Source organism: Humulus lupulus, chromosome 3 (assembly GCF_963169125.1).
Source record: "Humulus lupulus chromosome 3, drHumLupu1.1, whole genome shotgun sequence".
Classification (NCBI taxonomy): domain Eukaryota; kingdom Viridiplantae; phylum Streptophyta; class Magnoliopsida; order Rosales; family Cannabaceae; genus Humulus; species Humulus lupulus.
This window is the reverse complement of record NC_084795.1, coordinates 123865399-123885988: the sequence shown is the minus strand read 5'-3', so window position 1 is coordinate 123885988 and position 20590 is coordinate 123865399. Positions and strand designations below refer to the sequence as shown.

The 20590-nt window shown below is 44.2% G+C and overlaps 1 protein-coding gene and 1 long non-coding RNA gene across 3 annotated transcripts; one reads left to right on the top strand and one right to left on the bottom strand.

Annotated features, from left to right (window-relative positions):
* Positions 1-595: 595 nt before the first annotated feature.
* Positions 596-6423, top strand: LOC133823125 (protein NRT1/ PTR FAMILY 4.6-like). Of its 2 annotated transcripts, XM_062255730.1 has the most exons (6): positions 596-742; positions 939-1022; positions 1209-1320; positions 1460-1677; positions 4306-4746; positions 4921-6423. In XM_062255730.1, the coding sequence occupies exons 2-6, from the start codon at positions 1020-1022 to the stop codon at positions 5890-5892; spliced, it is 1746 nt and encodes a 581-aa protein (XP_062111714.1). In that variant the 5' UTR covers positions 596-742; positions 939-1019; the 3' UTR covers positions 5893-6423. The 2 variants fall into 2 exon arrangements, with proteins under 2 accessions (XP_062111714.1, XP_062111713.1); XM_062255729.1 differs by lacking the exon at positions 596-742 and having other exon boundaries at positions 832-1022.
* Positions 6267-7459, bottom strand: LOC133823126 (uncharacterized). The gene is made up of 2 exons (XR_009888149.1): positions 7095-7459; positions 6267-6554 (listed from the first exon to the last, which is right to left on the bottom strand). It is a non-coding gene; the product is annotated as an uncharacterized LOC133823126 (long non-coding RNA).
* Positions 7460-20590: the final 13131 nt, after the last annotated feature.

Below are 20590 nucleotides of genomic sequence, written 5' to 3'. Positions count from 1 at the left end.
TTGAAAATTTGTAGAATATTTTAAATCAATACTAGATTCTCTCATAAAAAAAAAATTATAATTATAATTATCCAATGCCGAAAACATTAATGAATGCACTGATACACCAAAAAAAAAATGGAGTGCATAAAAAAAAAAAACTCTACATTATTTATTATGAATTGCACTGTAAATAAAAAAAAAAATGTGTTACATGTATTAACAAGTATTATCTAGCATTGGCATTGTGATGAGAAAGCCTAGTATGCCATAATTAGGAAGGTAAGGCATCGTCACCTTTGCATTAAATATAAAGGTTTCGTTGGTCAAACAAGCCAAAGGGGGAGTGCCATATATATTTTATTTATTTATTTGAAAATGGGAGTACCATATATATTTAATTGCCAGATTTTCCTTTATACATATATAAATCTATTTGGGTAGGTTAATTAAGTTTGATGATAGCCTTCTATCTATCTTTCCCTTTTATCAGGGAAATACATACACATATATAGATATGTAATAATTATTAATTTTTTGACAGTATATATCCTTTCTCTTTATTAACCAAACAAATAAAATTCTAAAAATCTATGTGAGCTAAAGAACCTCCTTTTTCTTTCTTTCTTTCTTTTATTTTTTTTCTCATCTCCTTGTTATAATTTGGGATGCTTTCACATGTTATGTAAAGGGATCATTACATATTCTGACTAGTAAACTTTGCACAGATTTTATTAGAAGGGAGCAAAGTCGTTTTCCAAGTGTAACTATTCTCTCCCTTCGGATATGGAGGAGTAGTAGTAATACTCCTCTGCCACTTTTATTAATTTATATATATATATATTATTTAATATTTATTTCAATTTTCTCTCTCATCCCAACTCTTTAAAATCTCCTACCACCAGTCACAACTCTTGTTCCTCTAATCAAAAGTCGCCCCTCTCTTCTACCTGCTGCAGTGATCTAAACCAATTAACCAAAAGTTGAAGTTGAACCAAAAAGAAAAAAGAGAGAAAGAAAGATAAAGAAGAGATAGCAAAATGGTGGGTTCTTCTTCTTCTGTTCTTCTTTATACTAAGCTATATATCTTTTTCTTTCTTTCTTCTACTTTTTGCTCCTCTCTCTCTCTCTCTCAATCATGGCTTTTTTTTTCCTTCTTCTCTTATGTATAATTATATACATATGTATTTATATTTCTAAAATTCCTTTGATGGGTTTTGATATTGTAGGAGTTAGAAGAAAACCAGGTAGAAACCAGATGGGAAGACTATGTAGATTGGAGGAACAGGCCTGCTGTCAAGGGCCGCCATGGAGGCATGTTGGCAGCCTCCTTCGTTTTGGGTTTGTAAAATTCTCATCACTTATATTTTTATTATTTCATTCCATTATGGTTTTAATATATTTTTAAAATGATTAATTAGATTGTATTGATCTCAAATGTTAATATCAATAGTGATCATTTCGGTATAATTGCATGCAGTGGTGGAGATCATGGAAAACTTGGCATACTTGGCAAATGCAAGCAATTTGGTGCTGTACTTAAAGGAGTATATGCACTTATCTCCATCCAAATCGGCCAACAACGTCACAAATTTCATGGGAACGGCTTTCCTTCTGGCCCTTCTTGGAGGTTTCTTATCGGATGCCTTTTTCACCGCTTATCACATCTACCTGATAAGTGCAGTTGTTGAATTTCTCGTAAGTGCTCTTCTTATAAGTAATTATTATATAAATTAACTCCTCTCTTAATTTCTCCCTATTCTTCTTATTCTTTCTCTGCTTTTTCTCATTTGATCACTCTTTTTACATAGCCATATGTTTGCATAGACTGCTAATTTTCTTAGATAGAATAGTATGCTTGGCTATATAACCTAATTCTTTTGTCTTGAATTTTGGAAGTTTTTACTAATTGGTCAATTAAACAAGAAATAGAAATGTATGTTTTTTTTCCTTTTGATATTTTCAAAGGAATCTGTTGTACACGTGGCTTGGAACATATGACCATGATTTACAGTCTAATTACTTTCAAAGTCGGCTGAAATCTGGGGTTGCAACTTTGCAACTTGCAACAAATATGATAAGTACCATTCACAGAGAAATATAAGTCTAAGTAATTGTCACAGATTTTTTTTTGGTTTTATTTCAGAGTGCAAAAATCGGTGTTTTCCATCACCTTTTAGTACTGCATTTTGCAATTGTTATTATTAAAATTATTATTTTCTCTCACCCTTATCGAAAACATTAAATAATGGCCTTGGTCGGAGAGGAAGCATACAAAGTTTAAGACGTTACGAAGCAACCCTAATTAACGTTTGTATGTAGTGAAGGTAACGGACTATATCACTTTATCTTGCTTAAAGCTATCCAACCTGGCTCTCCTGTCGAGACAAGACCTCTGATAAATTTATTGCAGTCTGTTTTGCAACCCCTTGGATAATATATATATATATATATGTTTTTGTGAGTGTATGCCATATATATGTTATAAAAAATTACAAATAGTCTTCTACAAGAATCACACCATATTTTTAATGGAGTCATCACTTTGGACACACCCAGTTTTTGTTTTTGGCTTTAAGTCAAGTACCTACCCCCCCCCCAAAAAAAAATGGCATAGTCATTAATATGTACCTTTAATCCAACTAAAGACAAAATTTCGTAGTTAATACAAAATATATGTATAGTGTGTCACACGTGTGTAAGAAAAGTCATCGAGAGAGCGATAAACATAGCATTAAATCATTCTCAAATCATGTTCCACACATTGAATTAGGTATTGGCCATTCGGGTCTATCCACATTACTCATGCAGCGTAGACAGTGTTATGTGTAAGGGTGCCCTTAGGACCCCATATTATGTATATTTTGTTTCTATGTATGTTTGAAGAAAGAGAAGCTTCGATAAATCAATTTCAACTAGCTAGAGGGGGCAAGAATACAATACATGATCTACATTTGTCTTTGTCACCAACCTCTCTAAAATTTTGTCTCTGCTTTGAATATGATAAGACCTCAAAAATTGAGCCAATGGTATTCCTCCACGATCCCACTCTTTGTTCAATCCTATTTAAAGAACCAAAACCGGTGATGTAGTCATACCTATTGTCTGGGCTATATTGTGTTATTATTAGTCTATTCAGTGCAGTTTTTTATCCGGAAACTAAATCCAGTCCTTTTTTTTTCTGGTTGCACATTAGTATTTTGCTGTTTATGGATTCCTTTTTCTTCTGGAAGAGATTATAAGGCAAAATATTCATTCATTATATAAACTCAGTTGTTTTGTTGAGTTTGTTGAGGCAAAATGCTAGGTGAGTTGTCTTATTGTTGTTGGTATAATTAAATATCGAGTCTAATATATTTTAATTTAATAACTATTATAAAAGATCGCTAGCGAGTGTGTTGGGTGCCAATAGTGCCTAATAGCAATGCTCTTTTCTAAATGTGGTGTAGCAGCATATTTAGGTTCATGAACCACGTGTGTGGTTACTATTATGATAAACCAAACCCTAAAAGTACTATGAAATTAGAAGCAGAGTATATGCATATTCCTCTTAGTAAATAAGCAGTACCTTTCTATATAGTGACAGTTCATAAGGACAAACGACACAATATGAAGTCCCAATCTGGTGCAAAATAGTCCAGGAACTTAAGTGGGCTCAGCACGTGTATTTAGGGCCCACCATCTCTCTCTCTCTCTCTCTCTCTCTTTTGATAGTGCCTTAACCTAATAAGCTTGACATGTTACCTTTGTTACATGCCATAATCCTAATAGATTGGTCTTTCCTTATATTGTTACATCTGTGCTATTTGTTGCTTTTATTTAGTCATCACCCCAAAAGGAAGAAATTATTATGTGATGCGTTCTCTCACAGTTACTCCATTTTGGGATACTGACAAAGTTGCACAATATGTGGGTCCCCTTAAAACCTTCTATTGAAATCTAGTCCCTCCTAATCATATAATAATATTACATAGTCATACATTAATATGCAATCTTGTACTTGTGTATGACAAAAGTGTGGTGGAACTAAAACCATATGAGATCATCAATCAATCACCACCACTTTAGCATTTCTTTCCTCCTCTTTATTTAAAAATAAGATTAAAACAAAATTATTGTGGAACTTGTCCCAACAATTGCGCACTAAGTCTAACACCAATTAGGAGTCATATTGGTACTCACTACTAGGAATATTAAGTAGACCAATTTTTCTCTAGCCACTTTCAACATATAGACATATAAAGCTTTTGAGTGACATGATTTTATAATATAGACACAGTTACTCACAATTGCACTAACCAATTTGAATGTGAAACTTTGTTATAGGGTCTAATTATACTCACAGTACAAGCTCGTTCATTATCTCTCAAACCACCACCGTGCAAAAAAACCGGTTTGGATATGCCATGTGAAGAAGTTCATGGTGGCAAGGCTGCAATGCTATTTCTTGGGTTATATCTGGTTGCACTTGGTGTTGGGGGCATAAAAGGATCGCTACCGTCACATGGCGCCGAGCAATTCGATGAAAGCACCCCTCAAGGAAGAAAGCAGAGATCAACTTTCTTCAACTACTTTGTGTTTTGTCTCTCATGTGGTGCCCTGATAGCAGTGACGTTAGTTGTGTGGATTGAAGACAACAAAGGGTGGGAATGGGGTTTTGGAATCTCAACTCTCAGCATATTGTTATCAATCCCGGTCTTCCTATCTGGCTCAGCTCTTTACAGGAACAAAATACCTTCTGGGAGTCCACTTACAATAATTGTCAAGGTGAAGCAAAAGATGACTACTTTATGTATACATTATTAAATCCCCTGTTTCTTTCTGTTCAAGTCATTCCCATCCCCTGAATATGACATAGTTAGAAGCATTTCAAACAATCAGAATCATCAAAGTCATAAGAATGATCTCACCTATGTTTATTTATATGAATGGACTACGCAGGTTCTGGTGGCTGCCTTGGTAAATACTTGCATGAAGAAGACACCAAGCAATGCAATTGCAAACATGGGAACATCATCCTCTCCCACCACCACAAGCAACAAGGAAGTGGAAGAAGATTCAAAAACAAAGGAGTCCACTGAACCCACATCAAATAGCTTCAAATTCCTCAACAGTGCAGCTGAGGCTGATCCAGTTCATGTGGCTCTAGAATGCAGTGTGCAGCAAGTAGAAGATGTCAAGGCTGTGCTCAAAGTTCTTCGCATCTTTGCTTGCACAATCATGCTCAATTGCTGCTTGGCTCAGCTATCCACATTTTCTGTCCAACAAGCAGCAACAATGAACACAAAGCTCGGTTCGTTGAAAGTTCCACCAGCTTCCCTCCCCATTTTCCCAGTCGTCTTTATCATGATCCTAGCTCCAATATACGACCATTTCATTATCCCCTTTGCTAGAAAAGTAACCAAATCCGAAATGGGCATAACTCACCTGCAGAGAATCGGAATCGGTTTACTTCTTTCCATTTTAGCAATGGCAGTGGCTGCACTTGTTGAGATTAAGAGAAAGAGAGTTGCAACCAGCTCAGGCCTACTTGACTCAAACGAGCCATTGCCCATCACTTTCTTTTGGGTTGCACTGCAGTACCTGTTCCTTGGTTCAGCAGATCTTTTCACCTTAGCAGGGTTATTGGAATTTTTCTTTACAGAAGCACCTCTAAGCATGAGATCTTTGGCTACATCCCTTTCCTGGGTTTCTTTGGCTATGGGATACTATCTAAGCACAGTGGTTGTGTCCATAGTCAATAATGTCACAGGAATCTCCAAACACAAACCATGGCTGTCTGGAAGCAACATAAATCATCATCACTTAGATCGCTTCTACTGGCTTATGTGTGTGCTCAGTGCATTGAATTTCTTGCACTACCTTTTCTGGGCCATCAAGTATAAATACAGATCAAATAAAGCACAGACTTGAAAAGAAATCGGAAAGAAAGAAGAAGAAGACAAACAAAAAAAAAAACAAAAAAGAAATAACAACACAGAAGAAGTTACACAGCGGCCTTTATGTCAAATTGGCATGATGATGATTGCACATCAAATACTCAATTGAGGCATGATGCAGCTGTCTAGGTTGTACATATGGGGTTGGACCAAATTCAAATTTGGATACAAGGAGATCAAACCAGGAATTGTATCTGCAATACCATATTCGATAACAACTCCCATTGTTATAGTAGCTAGCTGTAATTAGTTTATATTTTCAGAAAGATCAAGCTTCTTTTTTTGTCTGCATACTTCATTGGCAAAATCAATTAGTGAACCAATGTCAATTTGTCAATTTTTTCTTTGAAAAAAAAAAAACAGAACACAAAACACAAAGAAAAGTATACATTTTTTCAGGCTGTATCTACTATCTAGCTTTAACATCTTAGCAAATAAGTTTATACAGCTGATGTAACGATGAATTTTACCAAGATAAGTTGTCATTTTGCTGCAACTTCTTATATTCTCAATGTACCCACATAGGCATGGCAAAATGGGGCGGGGTGGGGCAGACCCGCCCCATCTACATCCCTGTACACACGTATTTATACTGAATTCCTATTATCACCATGGCCTGAATCAAAGAAGTGGTACCTAGGGCTGAGCATAAAATCTGAAAAACCGAAAAAACTGTGTACACCGACCTACCGAACACCGAAAAAACCGAAACCGTTTAAACCGAAAACCGAAAAAACCGCCGACGGTGCAAACCGCCACTGTTCGGTCGGTTTGGAAATTTTGGGTGACCGAAACCGACCGAACACAATAAAATAATAATATAATATTATATAATTTTTAATTATTAAAATTTTTAATAAAAAAAAAAACTTAAGGAACTTGTAAATGTAATTATGTTCTATATATTTATGTTTTAAAAACACAAAAAAATGAATTCTAACAATCCAAAATTTTTAATTTTTTAACTAAAACTTTCAAAAAAATAAATAAATAAATAATCAATTCGGTTTGGTCGGTTTAACCGACCAAACCGCGGTCCAAAACAGTCGGTTTTTTTTTAAACTGGTTTGGTTCGGTCGGTTTTTGGATTGCACCAATCCGAACCGAAAACCGAATTCTGGATTTTTTTTTGTGAAAAAACCGCCCAAACCGACCGATGCTCACCCCTAGTGGTACCGCCTGACGAAAAAAAAAAAAAAGCGGTTACAGAGACACACCAACACTATGTACTTATTTATAGGTAAATAATATAACAAGAGGAACCACAAAACATATGGGTATGTAGCTCAGATGGTAGAGCGCTCGCTTTGCATGCGAGAGGTACAGGGATCGATACTCCGCTTCTCCATAATTTTGTCGTTTCCTTTTCAGTATCTTAGCTTCTACTCTCACCACTGTTGTTTATGGCTTCTTAGATAAAAAAAAAACCTGTCGTTTATGGCTTCATAAGTAATATTCATTTTGTTTTCTTTTTAAATTGTTCTCGGTCACTTTATTTGCCATTTTGTTTTCAACTTTCTTGGTTTTATGTTGTCTTTTCGCCGTTTATCATGTTGTTAAAAGTTAATTGTTATGACTTTTTCGTTTACCAGTTTATATCATTTTCTCCCACTTTTCCACACTGTATATTATGATTTTGACTATAAGGTATGAAATTTAATTATTGATTTGATTAGTTACTATTTTAGTATAGTGATAAATAAAGTTGAACCCAAGAGGATTACTATTTAATTTATTATTTAATAAAAAAGGAGATTTTGATTTTTAACTCAAAATTAAATAATATAAACTAGAAAGCAAATAAATATTGATATTACGATATTAAGAAACGGTTAAAGGTTAATCTTCACATTCAACAATCATTCATAATTACTAATAATAAATATTATTCTAATTTCTCAATTAAACTATTAACCATACAGATAACGCTGAAGTAGTCAATTATCTCACTCTCCCTATTATAAGTAATCAATGCGAAGCACTCAATAATTAACTCTTTTAACTAAGCAATAAATCTATGAAGCATATAATCTATTTAACTTAGATAAACCATTAAGTCTTATGGAAACAAGTTAATCTAGGCAATAAATTAATGAAGCATATAATTCATTTAACTTAGGTTCTATTTTTCATCACAATCAACAATTCTTTTGACATCACTATAAATTGCAATTTATCACTTACACTTAGAATCTTAAACTATTAGGTGAGTAGTAATTCTAAGATGACAATTGAACAATGTAAAACTTTAATTAGTTGGTCACCTAACAAGAAATCACAAAATTCATAACATTCAATTGGAAAAATAGAAACGATTTAATATTGAGAGAAATTAAATAAAAATACTCATTATCAACAATCAATAATTCATGTCTTGGGTTTTGAATTAACCCTTAACCTAAAAAGAACCTACTCCATAATAGTAATTGTACGCCCTGATTTTCCCACGGGCTGATTAGAGAGCTGAGCTGCGGCCTAATCATGGTTATCTCGTGGACATCCCCAAAACCGGAGCTTCCATCATAAGATCGTACCTCCTTAGCTCGAGGTAACCTAAGGGTTCGCCTTTGGTAGCTTAAGGGCAAGGTCCGGGTTCTGAAGGCCGAAGGTCGAGTTAAGTATCCATCTCGTGGTACGAGCTAGAGTTGGAGGCTATGACCCTTTGTAAAGTCAACACACGCAAGGTAAACGTGCATATATCAGATATCACATGTCTGATATGCCCCTGACTTCTCGGACACGCAGCAGGAACGTGCGTATTCAGACATCCACGACTAGGTTGGGCCGTGCGGCCCATTATCTCCTTACCTATTGATTTGACCACACTTATGTGTCAGGTTTAGGAATTAATCATGATTGTCATAGAATTGACATGATAGGTAAGAAGGTCACGGGATGACCTTCTTACCAACTCCCAGGTGCCTTCTCCTATAAATATGGAGACCTTGGGAGTTAATAGAGGTTGGATTCTCTCTTGTAAGAAATATCCTGTAATCAAATATCCAGTATATAGCAATAATATTGACTAGTGGAGTAGAAGGATTTTAACCTTTGAACCACTAAAAAAAACGTACTTTGAGTCACCATTTCATTTCCTAAGATCATATATATGTTTCGGTTCAACACAAGCACTAATCCCTTTCTCTTCTTTTCTTATTTTCCTATTGGCGAAGAACCGCGCCAACAGTTTGGTGCTTTCATTGAGAGCAAGTTCGATTAAGTGCTGTCGCAAACATCCAACTATGGTGACTACTCGATCCAGGCACGGTAACGAGGCAGAACAACATGATGGGCAGGAGGCTCATCATACTGCCATCCCTGATGAACAAGTTCTTGAAGCCCAGCAGCGGCGGGCCAAGATGACACCGGAAGTTCGGCGCCCCGGCCACCTAATCCAAACCCGTGTTATTACACGTCCGTGGAGATGGAGAACGCTCAGCTAAGGAGCCAGTTAGCAATAGCTAGCCAACAGATCAAGGATGCGCTGGCCCGACTACCCCCTCTCACAACCGACGCTAACATCGGAGAGAGGCAAGGCGAGGCTACTAAGTCTCGCCGGGGTAACCAGTCCAGGCGTAGCCGCTCGGACAGATTTCCGACAGCCAACTCCACTCCTTCATCACACCATCGAGAGGCAAACTTTGAAGAAGTGCCTGGAGCCAGACAGCAGCAATATAGCCGTTCGGTCAGGACGTCGACTCCTAGCTCCCAACCATCCTCGAGAGCGCCCAGGGGAGCTCGAGGAAATTCCCGAAGGAGATCCGGGGAGGGCTCGCAGAATCAGCCCGTCCCCAGCAACCGTCCTGCGCCTCGTCCAGATCGCCAGGTGCGGGACCAGCAGGTTGGCAGGGCCGAAAGGCCCCCACCGAACTTGATCCGTCCAGACGGAACCAGGATCGCCTCTCCAGTCAGGCATCCTCCGTCTCCAATCAGATACCCATCTCCTCCTCGGCCCGTCCGAGATATTCCAGCCTACGGAAGTAGCAGGAGAGATCCACCATCAGCTGGACGTTCCCGGCGTAGCAGGGCACCAAGGGAAAGCCCAGATCCTCAGCACCAAAGGCGAGCTCCAAGCCTCTCTAGCAGGAGCTACTGGACCGGAAGTCGCTGGAGTGACCTGTCTGGCGGAGACCTGCGTCAGCGCCTAAGTTCGGCGCAAAGCCCACAAGCCACTCGGGGAGGCGATCTGCGGGATCGCCTTAACTCCCATAGAGGGGAGCAGATAGGAGGAGACAGCCATGCTCGCTCAGGGGGGGCCCTTTCCGAAGTACGTAATGGAGGGAATGCCCCAAATAACCTATCTCAAGATAGGAGGGGCAATAACCCACCAAATATGTACAATGGGTCCGGAGATGTTGAACAGCCCCGGAATAACCAAGGACATCAGGACCAAACCCTCGAGTGTTTGGCTCAGATGGAGGAGCTGATGAGGAAGCTCCTGTCAGAAAAAGAAAAAGATGAATATGATTCAGGGGACGAGATGAAGCTCTTCGCCCCCAGCATAGCAGCAACGGCGTACCCACCTGGTTTCCGTATGCCGCACCTATCTAAATTCAATGGAGACGGAGACCCGTCGGATCACCTAGGGATGTTTAACACCCTGATGATGGCCCACAACATTGGCCCCGAGCTGAGGTGTCTAATCTTTCCTTCCACGCTGACTGGACCTGCCAGGCAGTGGTTCAAGCAAGGTAAAAGACAGTCAATCAGCTCCTGGAAGACTTTCTCGGCAGATTTCAAAAGGGCATTCCGAGCCTCCCAGGCTGCCCGCGTTCAGGCCGACTCTTTGGCTAACGTGAGGCAGCAGCCCAGCGAAACTCTGAAGGCCTACCTGAGCAGATTTGCGAACGTCGCTGCTCAGGCCAGAGATGCGGATGATAGCTCCAAGCTTATGGCCATGAGAACTGGAATCCTCGTCAGAGGGGATCTCTGGAAAGACATACAAAGAAAGGGAGTCAGCTCGGTTAACGAATTCCTTAACAGGGCCCATGAATGGATAAACTTGGAGGAAGCCGAAGCCTCAGCTGCAGGAACTAGTCAGGTCCTTGATCAGCTCGCTGGAGTGGGGACGGAGGTCATGGCAGCGACCCAAAATGTCACACAGAACAACCAGCTCGGTGGAGGCAAAAGAAAGGGGAATGGTGAAGGCGGCCAGCACGGCCAAAAGAAGAATAAGTCCGTAGACAAATTCAAGCCCTTCTACGCGACTTATACAGAGCTCACCCAGTCTAGGGAGAATATCTTCCTAGCTAACTCTGCTCGAGTCCCCTGGAAGAGGCCGGAGCCATTAGAGCACCACAAGGGGAAAAGAGATACCTCCAAGTTTTGCCGCTTTCACAACGATGTTGGCCACGACACCGACGATTGTAGGCATTTAAAAGATGAGATTGAGACCCTCATCCGAGCCGGCCCCTTGGCTCAATACGCATCGAATAGGGTTCCAGCAAGCCGACCTGCTCCAGAAGTCCCGGCCAGTCAGCCCGAGCCTCGGGTAGATCAGGACGTCCCTCCTCCCTTGGTTGGAGGGGAGATATCCACCATCTCTGGAGGACCGCATTTGGCAGGCACGAGCAGGGGTGGCCAGAAGAGATACGTGAATGAACTAAAGGCGCATAACGGAGTAGAGTTCGTCCCGGAGCAGCGCCTGCCGAAGCAGCAGCGATTGGAGAAGCAACTGATCATTTTTACGGAGGAAGATGCGGGCCATGTCCAGTTCCCTCACAATGACCCTTTGGTCGTGGCAGTTCAGCTCGCCAATTGGAGAGTGAGGAGGGTGCAGATCGACAACGGGAGCTCGGTGAACCTCCTATTCTGATCCACGCTAGAAAAGATGGGTTTGACCGTCGCCGAGCTGAAGGCGACCTCCATGATGTTATATGGTTTTTCGGGAGAAGGATCGGCGGCCATAGGGACGATCGAGCTGGTGATCACCCTGGGAGAAGGACCTCGAACAGTCTCGAAACTCCTCGAGTTCGTGGTTATTGACTGCACCGCTGCGTACAACGCAATCTTGGGACGACCTACGCTCACGGTGTTTGAGGCCGTCACTTCCATTCGCCACCTCGCGATGAAATTCCCTACTTCCACTGGAACATGCACTGTCCATGGCGATCAGCTCGCTGCCAGGGAATGCTACAACATTTCCGTGAAGGGAAAATCTAAACCCGAGCAGCTGGCAATGGCCATCCAAAGTGGTGAAGAGGAATCTCAAGAACCCTTAGCTAATCCTGAGATTGAAAAACCTCAAAGCAATGAAGGGGAAAATTTCGTCTTAAGTGAGGATATTGACCCCCGAATAGGCGAGGACAGATCCGAGCTCCAGGCTATTGAGGAGCTCAAGGAATTGAACATTGATCCGCAGAATCCATCACGGATGGTCAAGCTCGGAAAAAACCTCTGCAGCGAGAGGAAGGCGGAGCTGGTCAGATTTCTGCGGGATAACCTGGACGTGTATGCGTGGTCCCATGAGGACATGGTGGGAATCAGCCCGAGTGTCATCATGCATACACTTCATCTGGATAAAAGCATTCCCGCCAAGTCCTAGAAGCAAAGACGCCTAGGAACGACCCGGGCTGAAGCCCTAAAAGAAGAAGTAGCCCGGCTAAAAAAATGTGGCTTTATCCGTGAAGCCAAGTTTCCAATATGGGTCGCCAACCCCGTGCTGGTCCCGAAGGCCAACGGAAAGTGGTGGACCTGCATAGACTTCTCCGACCTGAATAAAGCCTGCCCCAAGGATTTTTTTCCACTACCAAGGATTGACCAGTTGGTAGATGCCACGGCGGGGCATGAGCTCATGTCATTTATGGACGCGTACTCGGGCTACAATCAGATCGCCATGAATTCGGCGGATCATGAGCACACCAGTTTCATGACCCCGACCAACGTTTATTGTTACAAGGTCATGCCGTTCGGGCTGAAGAACGCAGGAGCTACCTACCAAAGGTTAGTAAATAGAATGTTCGCGGACCAGATCGAGAAAAACATGGAGGTGTACATTGATGACATGCTAGTCAAGTCAAAGACTGCTGATGACCATGTTTCCGACCTGGAAGAATGTTTTAAGATACTGTGGGAATATGGCATGAGGCTTAATCCGCAGAAGTGCACTTTTGGTGTCGCGCAAGGGAAATTCCTGGGGTTCATCGTCAATACCCGAGGAATCGAGGCAAACCCTGACAAGATTAGATCGCTGCTCGAGCTTCCCTCGCCCAGGTCGCGAAAAGATGTCCAAGGCCTGACAGGAAGAGTGGCGGCCCTCAATCGGTTTATTTCCAAGTCCACCGATAAGTGTTTGCCATTCTACAACCTGCTCCGAGGAAACAAGAAGTTCGAATGGACAGAAGAGTGCGAAAGCGCATTCCTCGACCTGAAGGCACACCTGGCCGAGCCGCCCGTACTATCCAAACCAAAGGCAGGAGAGCCTCTTTTTCTCTACCTAGCTGTCACGGAGGATGCAGCTAGTGCCTTATTGGTACGAGAAGAAGACCGAGTTCAGAGACCAGTCTACTACATCAGCAAGAGACTTCTCAGGGCTGAATCCCAGTACCCGTTGATGGAGAAATTGGCGTTCTGCCTTATCACGGCCTCGCAAAAGCTCAGGCCGTACTTCCAGTCCCACTCAATACACGTCATGACCGATCAGCCTTTAAGGCAGGTTTTGCAAAAACCTGAAGCATCGAGACGTTTGTTAAAGTGGGCAATCGAACTCAGTCAGTTCGAGATTCTGTACACTCCTCAATCTGCCATAAAAAGTCAGGCCCTGGCCAATTTTATGGCAGAGTGTATGGGATTCCAGGAGGGTCTCGCAGAAAACTCACCCCAGGTCACCTCGCCCCAAACGTCATGGAGAATCTTTGTGGATGGCTCATCCAACGAGAACGGCTCTGGAGCTGGAATCATTTTGATATCCCCCAAGGGACATAGATTCCATGCGGCACTGAGATTCGGATTCAATGCCTCCAACAACGAGGCTGAATACGAAGCTTTGATGGCCGGGCTAAGGATAGCCCAGGAGTTGAAGGCGAGCTCCGTCCAGTGCTTCAGTGACTCCCAGCTCGTGGTAAATCAGGTTCTGGGTGAATATCAAGCACGGGGACCAAAGATGGCCGCCTATCTGGCAAAGGTAAAAGTTGAGCTGTCCGCGTTTGAGCGAGGCTCGATCGAGCAGATACCTCGGGAGCAGAACGCTAACGCAGACGCTCTTGCCAAGCTTGCCACTTCTGGGGAGACGGAGACCTTGGGGTTAGTGCCAATAGAATTCTTAGAGAAACCAAGCATAGAAGATGTCAGGACTGAGGTCGAGATGATCGATGCCAGGCCGACCTGGATGACCCCCATCTTGAATATCTCGTCAAGGGAAAGCTGCTTGAAGGGCGTAATGATGCACGGCGAGTCCTCTATCAAGCCCCCAGGTATACAGTGGTAGTTGGAGTGTTATACCGACGTGGGCACTCCCTACCTCTCCTCCGATGTGTTCTTCCAGGCAAAGCAAAGGCCATCATGCAGGAAGTGCACGAGAGTTTTTGCGGAGATCACGCTGGGGGGCAGAGCTTGGCCCTAAAGGTCCTAAGGCAAGGATATTACTGGCCCACTCTGTCCAAAGACTCAATCTCATACGTGAAGAAATGCGACAAGTGCCAGCGGTTCGCTGCTGTTGCCTGAGCTCCTCCAGTCGAGCTGAAGATGATCTCGTCCCCATGGCCATTCGCAGTGTGGGGGATCGACTTGGTAGGCGCCCTCCCTACTGGAAAGGGCGGGGTCCGTTACGCCACGGTGGCCATCGACTACTTTACGAAGTGGGCTGAAGCAGAACCTCTGGCGACGATAACGTCCAAAAAAGTGCTTGACTTCGTGGTTAAAAGCATTGTTTGCCGATTCGGCCTGCCCAAGAAGATCGTTTCCGATAACGGCACTCAGTTCGACAGCGACCTGTTCACCGAGTTTTGTGAAAGGTACGGAATTGTGAAAAGTTTCTCCTCCGTGGCCTATCCTCAGGCGAATGGCCAGGTCGAAGCTGTCAACAAGACTCTAAAGGCGAGCCTCAAGAAGAGATTAGATGAAGCAAAGGGGGTCTGGCCGGAACAGCTCCCCCAGGTCCTATGGGCATACCGGACCTCGCATCGGACTCCTACGGGTCATACTCCTTTTTCCCTAACCTTTGGGAGTGAGGCAGTCCTCCCTGTGGAGGTTAAGGTGCTTTCGCATAGGGTCCAATCTTACGACCAGGAACGTAACCACGAGCTACTGTGCAATTCCCTCGATTTAGTTGATGAAAGGCGGGAGGATTCGCAACTCCAGCTCGCCCATTATCAACAGAAGGTCACTCGCTATTTCAACTCCAAAGTCAAAAGGCGCGCTTTCAGGGTTGGCGACATGATCCTAAGGAGAGTCTTCTTAGCCGGTAGGGACCCCAAAGATGGAGTCTTGGGACCGAACTGGGAAGGACCATATCAAATCATCGAGGTCATTAAGGAGGGAACTTATAAGTTAGCTCGGCTTGATGGAGGGGCAGTCCCGCGGACTTGGAACGCCATCCATTTAAATAAATATTGTCAATGATTCACTTGTAAGGCCTAGAAGGCCATTTTTTATGTATTAAGCAATGAGAATCAACTTTTTGTTTATATTTGTACATGTTTTCAAGTGTAATCTAAAGTAACCACGAAAGACCCTTTCCCAGTTACTTGGGGGGCATATGGTACCTGGATATAACCAGGTCTCCTTAATGACTTAGAAGTTGATTCATATTGATTGACCGTTGTTTTTCTTAAAAAACGTGAGATATTGATAAGGATTAACGCTAACTAAGTCCTATCCTGGATATAATCGGGTCATAAAACTTAGAAGTTGATTTAAATCTATTGATCGTTGTTCTTCCTAAAGAGCTCGAGATATGGATAAAAGTTAACGTGAACTAAGTTTTCAAATTAAGTTCCTGGATATAACCGAGTCATAAAACTTAGAAGTTGATTTAAATCTATTGATCGTTGTTCTTCCTAAAGAGCTCGAGATATGGATAAAAGTTAACGCGAACTAAGTTTTCAAATTAAGTTCCTGGATATAACCGGGTCATAAAACTTAGAAGTTGATTTTAATCTATTGATCGTTGTTCTTCCTAAAGAGCTCAAGATATGGATAAAAGTTAACGCGAACTAAGTTTTCAAATTAAGTTCCTGGATATAACCGGGTCATAAAACTTAGAAGTTGATTTAAATCTATTGATCGGTGTTCTTCCTAAAGAGCTCGAGATATGGATAAAGATTAACGCGAACTAAGTTTTTCAAAGATTGTAACCAAAATGTGTAGGGGCAAGAAAGAGGATCAATTAAAAGCAAAATTGAGTCAAATTGTCTCGAGGTGGAAACACCTCATGCAAAGGTTACACAAAAAATATTAAACAATAGTGAAGGAAAGAGCACAAGAGAAGAAAGCCCTAAGCTCCACCAGGTGGCCCCTTGGAGGTCGCCGTCTCGCCTTGCTCAGCTGCGCTAGAGCCTTCCCCAGCCTCGGAGGGCGCTTCTTTATCAAGGCGAGCTTGGAACTTCACCAGCAAGCGCTCCCAAAGGCTCGCTGACAGGAAGGAGTAGTCAGCGTCCGGGTTGTAGGCCCAACAATTGTAGAATAGGTCTTCCAAGGCTTTTTCCGACGCTGTCTGCTCGGCCTCCAGGGCGGCCTTGGCCTCAGTCTTTGCGGCATCTAGATCTGTCCGCGAGGTGGCGAGGGCGGTCTCGAGCTCTTGGACCTTCGAGCGGGTTTTTTCCAACTCAGCCTGCGAGGCCGCCAAGGCATCCTTAGCCGCTTGCAGAGAGGTCTGGTGCTCTCTCCTCATATCCTCGAGCTGAGTTTTGGTCCTGGCGATGCTCTGGTAAAGAGCAACGACGCCCTGCGAGAGATGAGGGATAATTGTCTTAGAAAAAAAAAAGAGAGAAAGAAAAAATAGGGAAAAGTGTAATAATAAAAAGCCATGAAAGGGTAAGTCAGATTACCGTTAGGGTCATGCCCATTGAAGACTCCATCACGCCCACCGGGCTCATTGTCTCGATGGCCTGAAGTTCCTTCTCGGTGAACTTGTATATGTGGCTGACGGCGTAGTTCGTCGACTCATACACCGTTCCCCGAAAGGCCTCTGGGATCTTCTCCAGGTTCTGGGGATTGACTGGGATGCGTACCTCGGAGGGCACAATCGCCGAAGCCTCGAGCTCCGTTCCTGCATCCCGGGCGGCGGCCGGAGCTCGCGGAAGGGGTGGGGGCATGTTGCTTCCCCCTGTAGCGGATGAGACCGCTCCCACGACCTGGGCAGCTGGGGCTTGCTCCTTCTCCTTTCCAGGAGACTTGGTGGAGGTCCCGGCGGCGTGCTTGGATGTCCGGAGCCTTTTCATTCTTGGCCCAACGGCCCCAGCTGTGGGGTTCCCCCCAGCGAACGCACCTCGCAGGCTCTCTTCGGGCTGAGACATCTCTTCTATCAAAGTAAAGACATGATTAGTACAAGTTAGCAATCACACAGAAACAAAAACAAAGGGGGAAAAAGAGAAATTAAAGTATATGTACACTAAAAGGGATCTTACCCCCCGGGCTAGCAGAACCTATGGTTACGACCATCGGCTCCGGAGCTCCCGCGAGAGAATCTAAGTCGATTATCTCCCGAGCTGGTGAGAGTTCTGGATTTGACTTCGGTTCCGGGCTAGATTCTTCTACATATTGCCTAAGCCCCGGAGCTACGGCACCCCTCCGGAGTGATGGCCATGACCGAAGGTTGGTCCCATACTCCTCAAATAGGATCGACCTAAAGGCTAGGGTGTTATCTACTACTACGGTACCCCTAGGCCGACAATCTTGGTAGTCCAGCACAAGCCGATCGACATAGTGGAGCAGGGTTGTGTTCAGGTCCGGATCACTTCGGTGACGATGGATGAGCTGCCTGGGATTGAACCTAGCTAGCCGGGGGTCTGCTGTGGCCCTATCTACACTCCTAAACAAGTAAGGGTTACCTTGGCCAGAAGGACCCGCGGTTGCTCCGGACTGGATCCTCTCCTCGCTCGTCCTCTGGGTGACCTCCAAAGCCCGCTTCCTGTTCCTCACGAGCGGAACTTCGTCGTCCTCGTCCTCCTCATCTTCATCTCCCACGACCTCCTCCACGATGATGGGTCTGGTGTCGCGAGCTGGGGGAAGCCCCCGGGGCCTCCTTAGGTTCAAAGTCTGATTTGGGAAAATCAGCTTGCAGGCTACCATCGTCTCGTCTGTTACGAGCACGCGATAATCCTTCTCACTGGGGGGCAAGCCCGCTAGCGTCTCGTATTGGGCCCCGAGGGTCACCGATTTCTCTGTCCTCGCGAAGATGGCTGCAGGATTAATTTAAGTCAGAAAGGAATACAGGAGGGGCTAAACAATACTTAACTTCCGAGCTAAGGATGAAAAGCACTTACGAGGGCGATTGAAGTAGTGGAGCTCGCAGTTTTTGAACCCCGTCAACATGAAGAATTGATCCTTGAAGTCGTTGGGGTGGCTGGGCAGCTCGATGACCGCGGTCGTGTTGGGGAATCGGGTCAAATAATAAAACCCGTCGCCTTGACCTCGTTGATCCGGGTTGGCCTTGAGGCAGAAGAAGTACAAAATGTCCGCTGGAGTGGGGACCTCCCACTCGTGCTTCAAAAATAAATATTTCAACCCCGCCAACAACCGATAAGAGTTGGGGGGGAGCTGAAATAGGGCCAACTTCACATAATTCAGGAAGTCAGCAAAATACTGGTCCAGCGGGATGAATGCCCCCGCCTCGAAATGCTCGCCGCTCCAGGCCGCGAATTCCTCATCGAGCGGCGCGCAGCTCCGCTCGCCTCCCGCGGGAGGTCGGGCAATCACTAACGCTCTCCCTAGCCCAATGTTGTGGGAGAGGAATAGCTTGTTGATCTTCGTCTGGTCGGTAATCTTTGAGACGATCCTCTCTGCCTCAAAAAATGTATCAGGAGCCACCTCGAGCTCCTGCTCCACTGCCGGGCCAAAGTTGGGGATCAGGGAGTCCGGCATCACCACCTTTCCTTTGTCTTGCTGGGAGGCCGAGCTGTCGACGGTCTTCTTTGGAGCGTTCCTCTTCGGTGCCATCTGGTCGCCTAACGAACAAAAGAAAAGATTTCAGAAAAGGCGACCTAAGCATAAGGAAGAGTAAAAAAGGAGTGTTCTTTGCACGAGCTGAGATAAGCCCAGCCCGTGGAGAGTGAGACCACGCGATTCAATGAACACACGCCTGTGCTCCCAACAGATCCCCGATTACTCGGAATTCGTGTGTCAGGAGGGTCAGGTTAAAATTTTTCCTTGGAGGGAAAGTTCCAATAGGCATGAAAGGCAAAACCGCCTGTGAAGCGTGTCCCCTAAGCTACCCGGTTTTGCACCCAAAACTCCTACCTAGAAATTTTCCCCAGAAAATGCATTCTGTAAACCATACTCCTAAAACGATTTCCTACAGCAAAAATGCCCTAACCTAAAAGGCTTTCACCCTTCATACCCACAAAAACCCATAAACCCTTGCATGTGGCTACAGTAAATATTTACCTAATCTACAATGAAAAATATTTTCAAAACGCGCATGGTCAGGGGACTTACAGAGTGTTTGGTTGGGAGGTGGGTGAAGGTGTTGCCTAGGTAGAAGCTTCGTCGGAGTATGTGTGTCCAAAACTTTGAAGGATTCCTCACGCCTGAGCTTCTTGAACGCTGAAAATGACAGTCGGCGAGAAGAGGGTTTTTCTTCTGAGATGAAGAGAAAAGAAGGAGAGGAGTTCTGAGAAATTTCAAATGACAGGGTGGCCCGTGCGTAGGGTGGCCACCCCTATTATATACGTGAAGGGTCACATAAAAAAGGGCTGTTGGATGGCTCTGATGTGGGATCCAAGGCCCTCCACTCGAAATACGAAACGACGGCTGGGCATAGGCTAGGCCATTAAATGCGGTTCTCGGAAGACGTACCGTCACCAACCACGATGTTCCACGTATCAGGCGCCTGTGTAAAGTGTGGAATGTGGAGAGTTCATGGGGAAGCCTAAAAGTCCCTACTGTGGCCTTGTACGACGTCGTTTGCCACGAGCAGGGGCTTGGGGGCAGATGTACGCCCTGATTTTCCCACGGGTTGATTAGAGAGCTGAGCTGTGGCCTAATCATGGTTATCTCGTGGACATCCATAAAACCAGAGCTGCCATCATAAGATCGTACCTCCTTAGCTCGAGGTAACCTAAGGGTTCGCCTCTCGTAGCTTAAGGGCAGGGTCCGGGCTTTGAAGGCCGAAGGTCGAGTTAAGTATCCAGCTCGTGGTATGAGCTAGAGTTGGAGGCTATGACCCTTTGTAAAGTCAACACACGCAAGTTAAATGTGCATATATCAGATATCACATGTCTGATATGCCCCTGACTTCTCGGACACACAGCAGGAACGTGCGTATTCAGACATCCACGACTGGGTTGGGCCGTGCGGCCCATTATCTCCTTACCTATTGATTTGACCACACTTATGTGTCAGGTTTAGGAATTAATCATGATTGTCACAGAATTGACATGATAGGTAAGAAGGTCACGGGATGACCTTCTTACCAACTCCCAGGTGCCTTCTCCTATAAATATGGAGACCTTGGGAGTTAATAGAGGTTGGATTCTCTCTTGTAAGAAATATCCTGTAATCAAATATCCAGTATA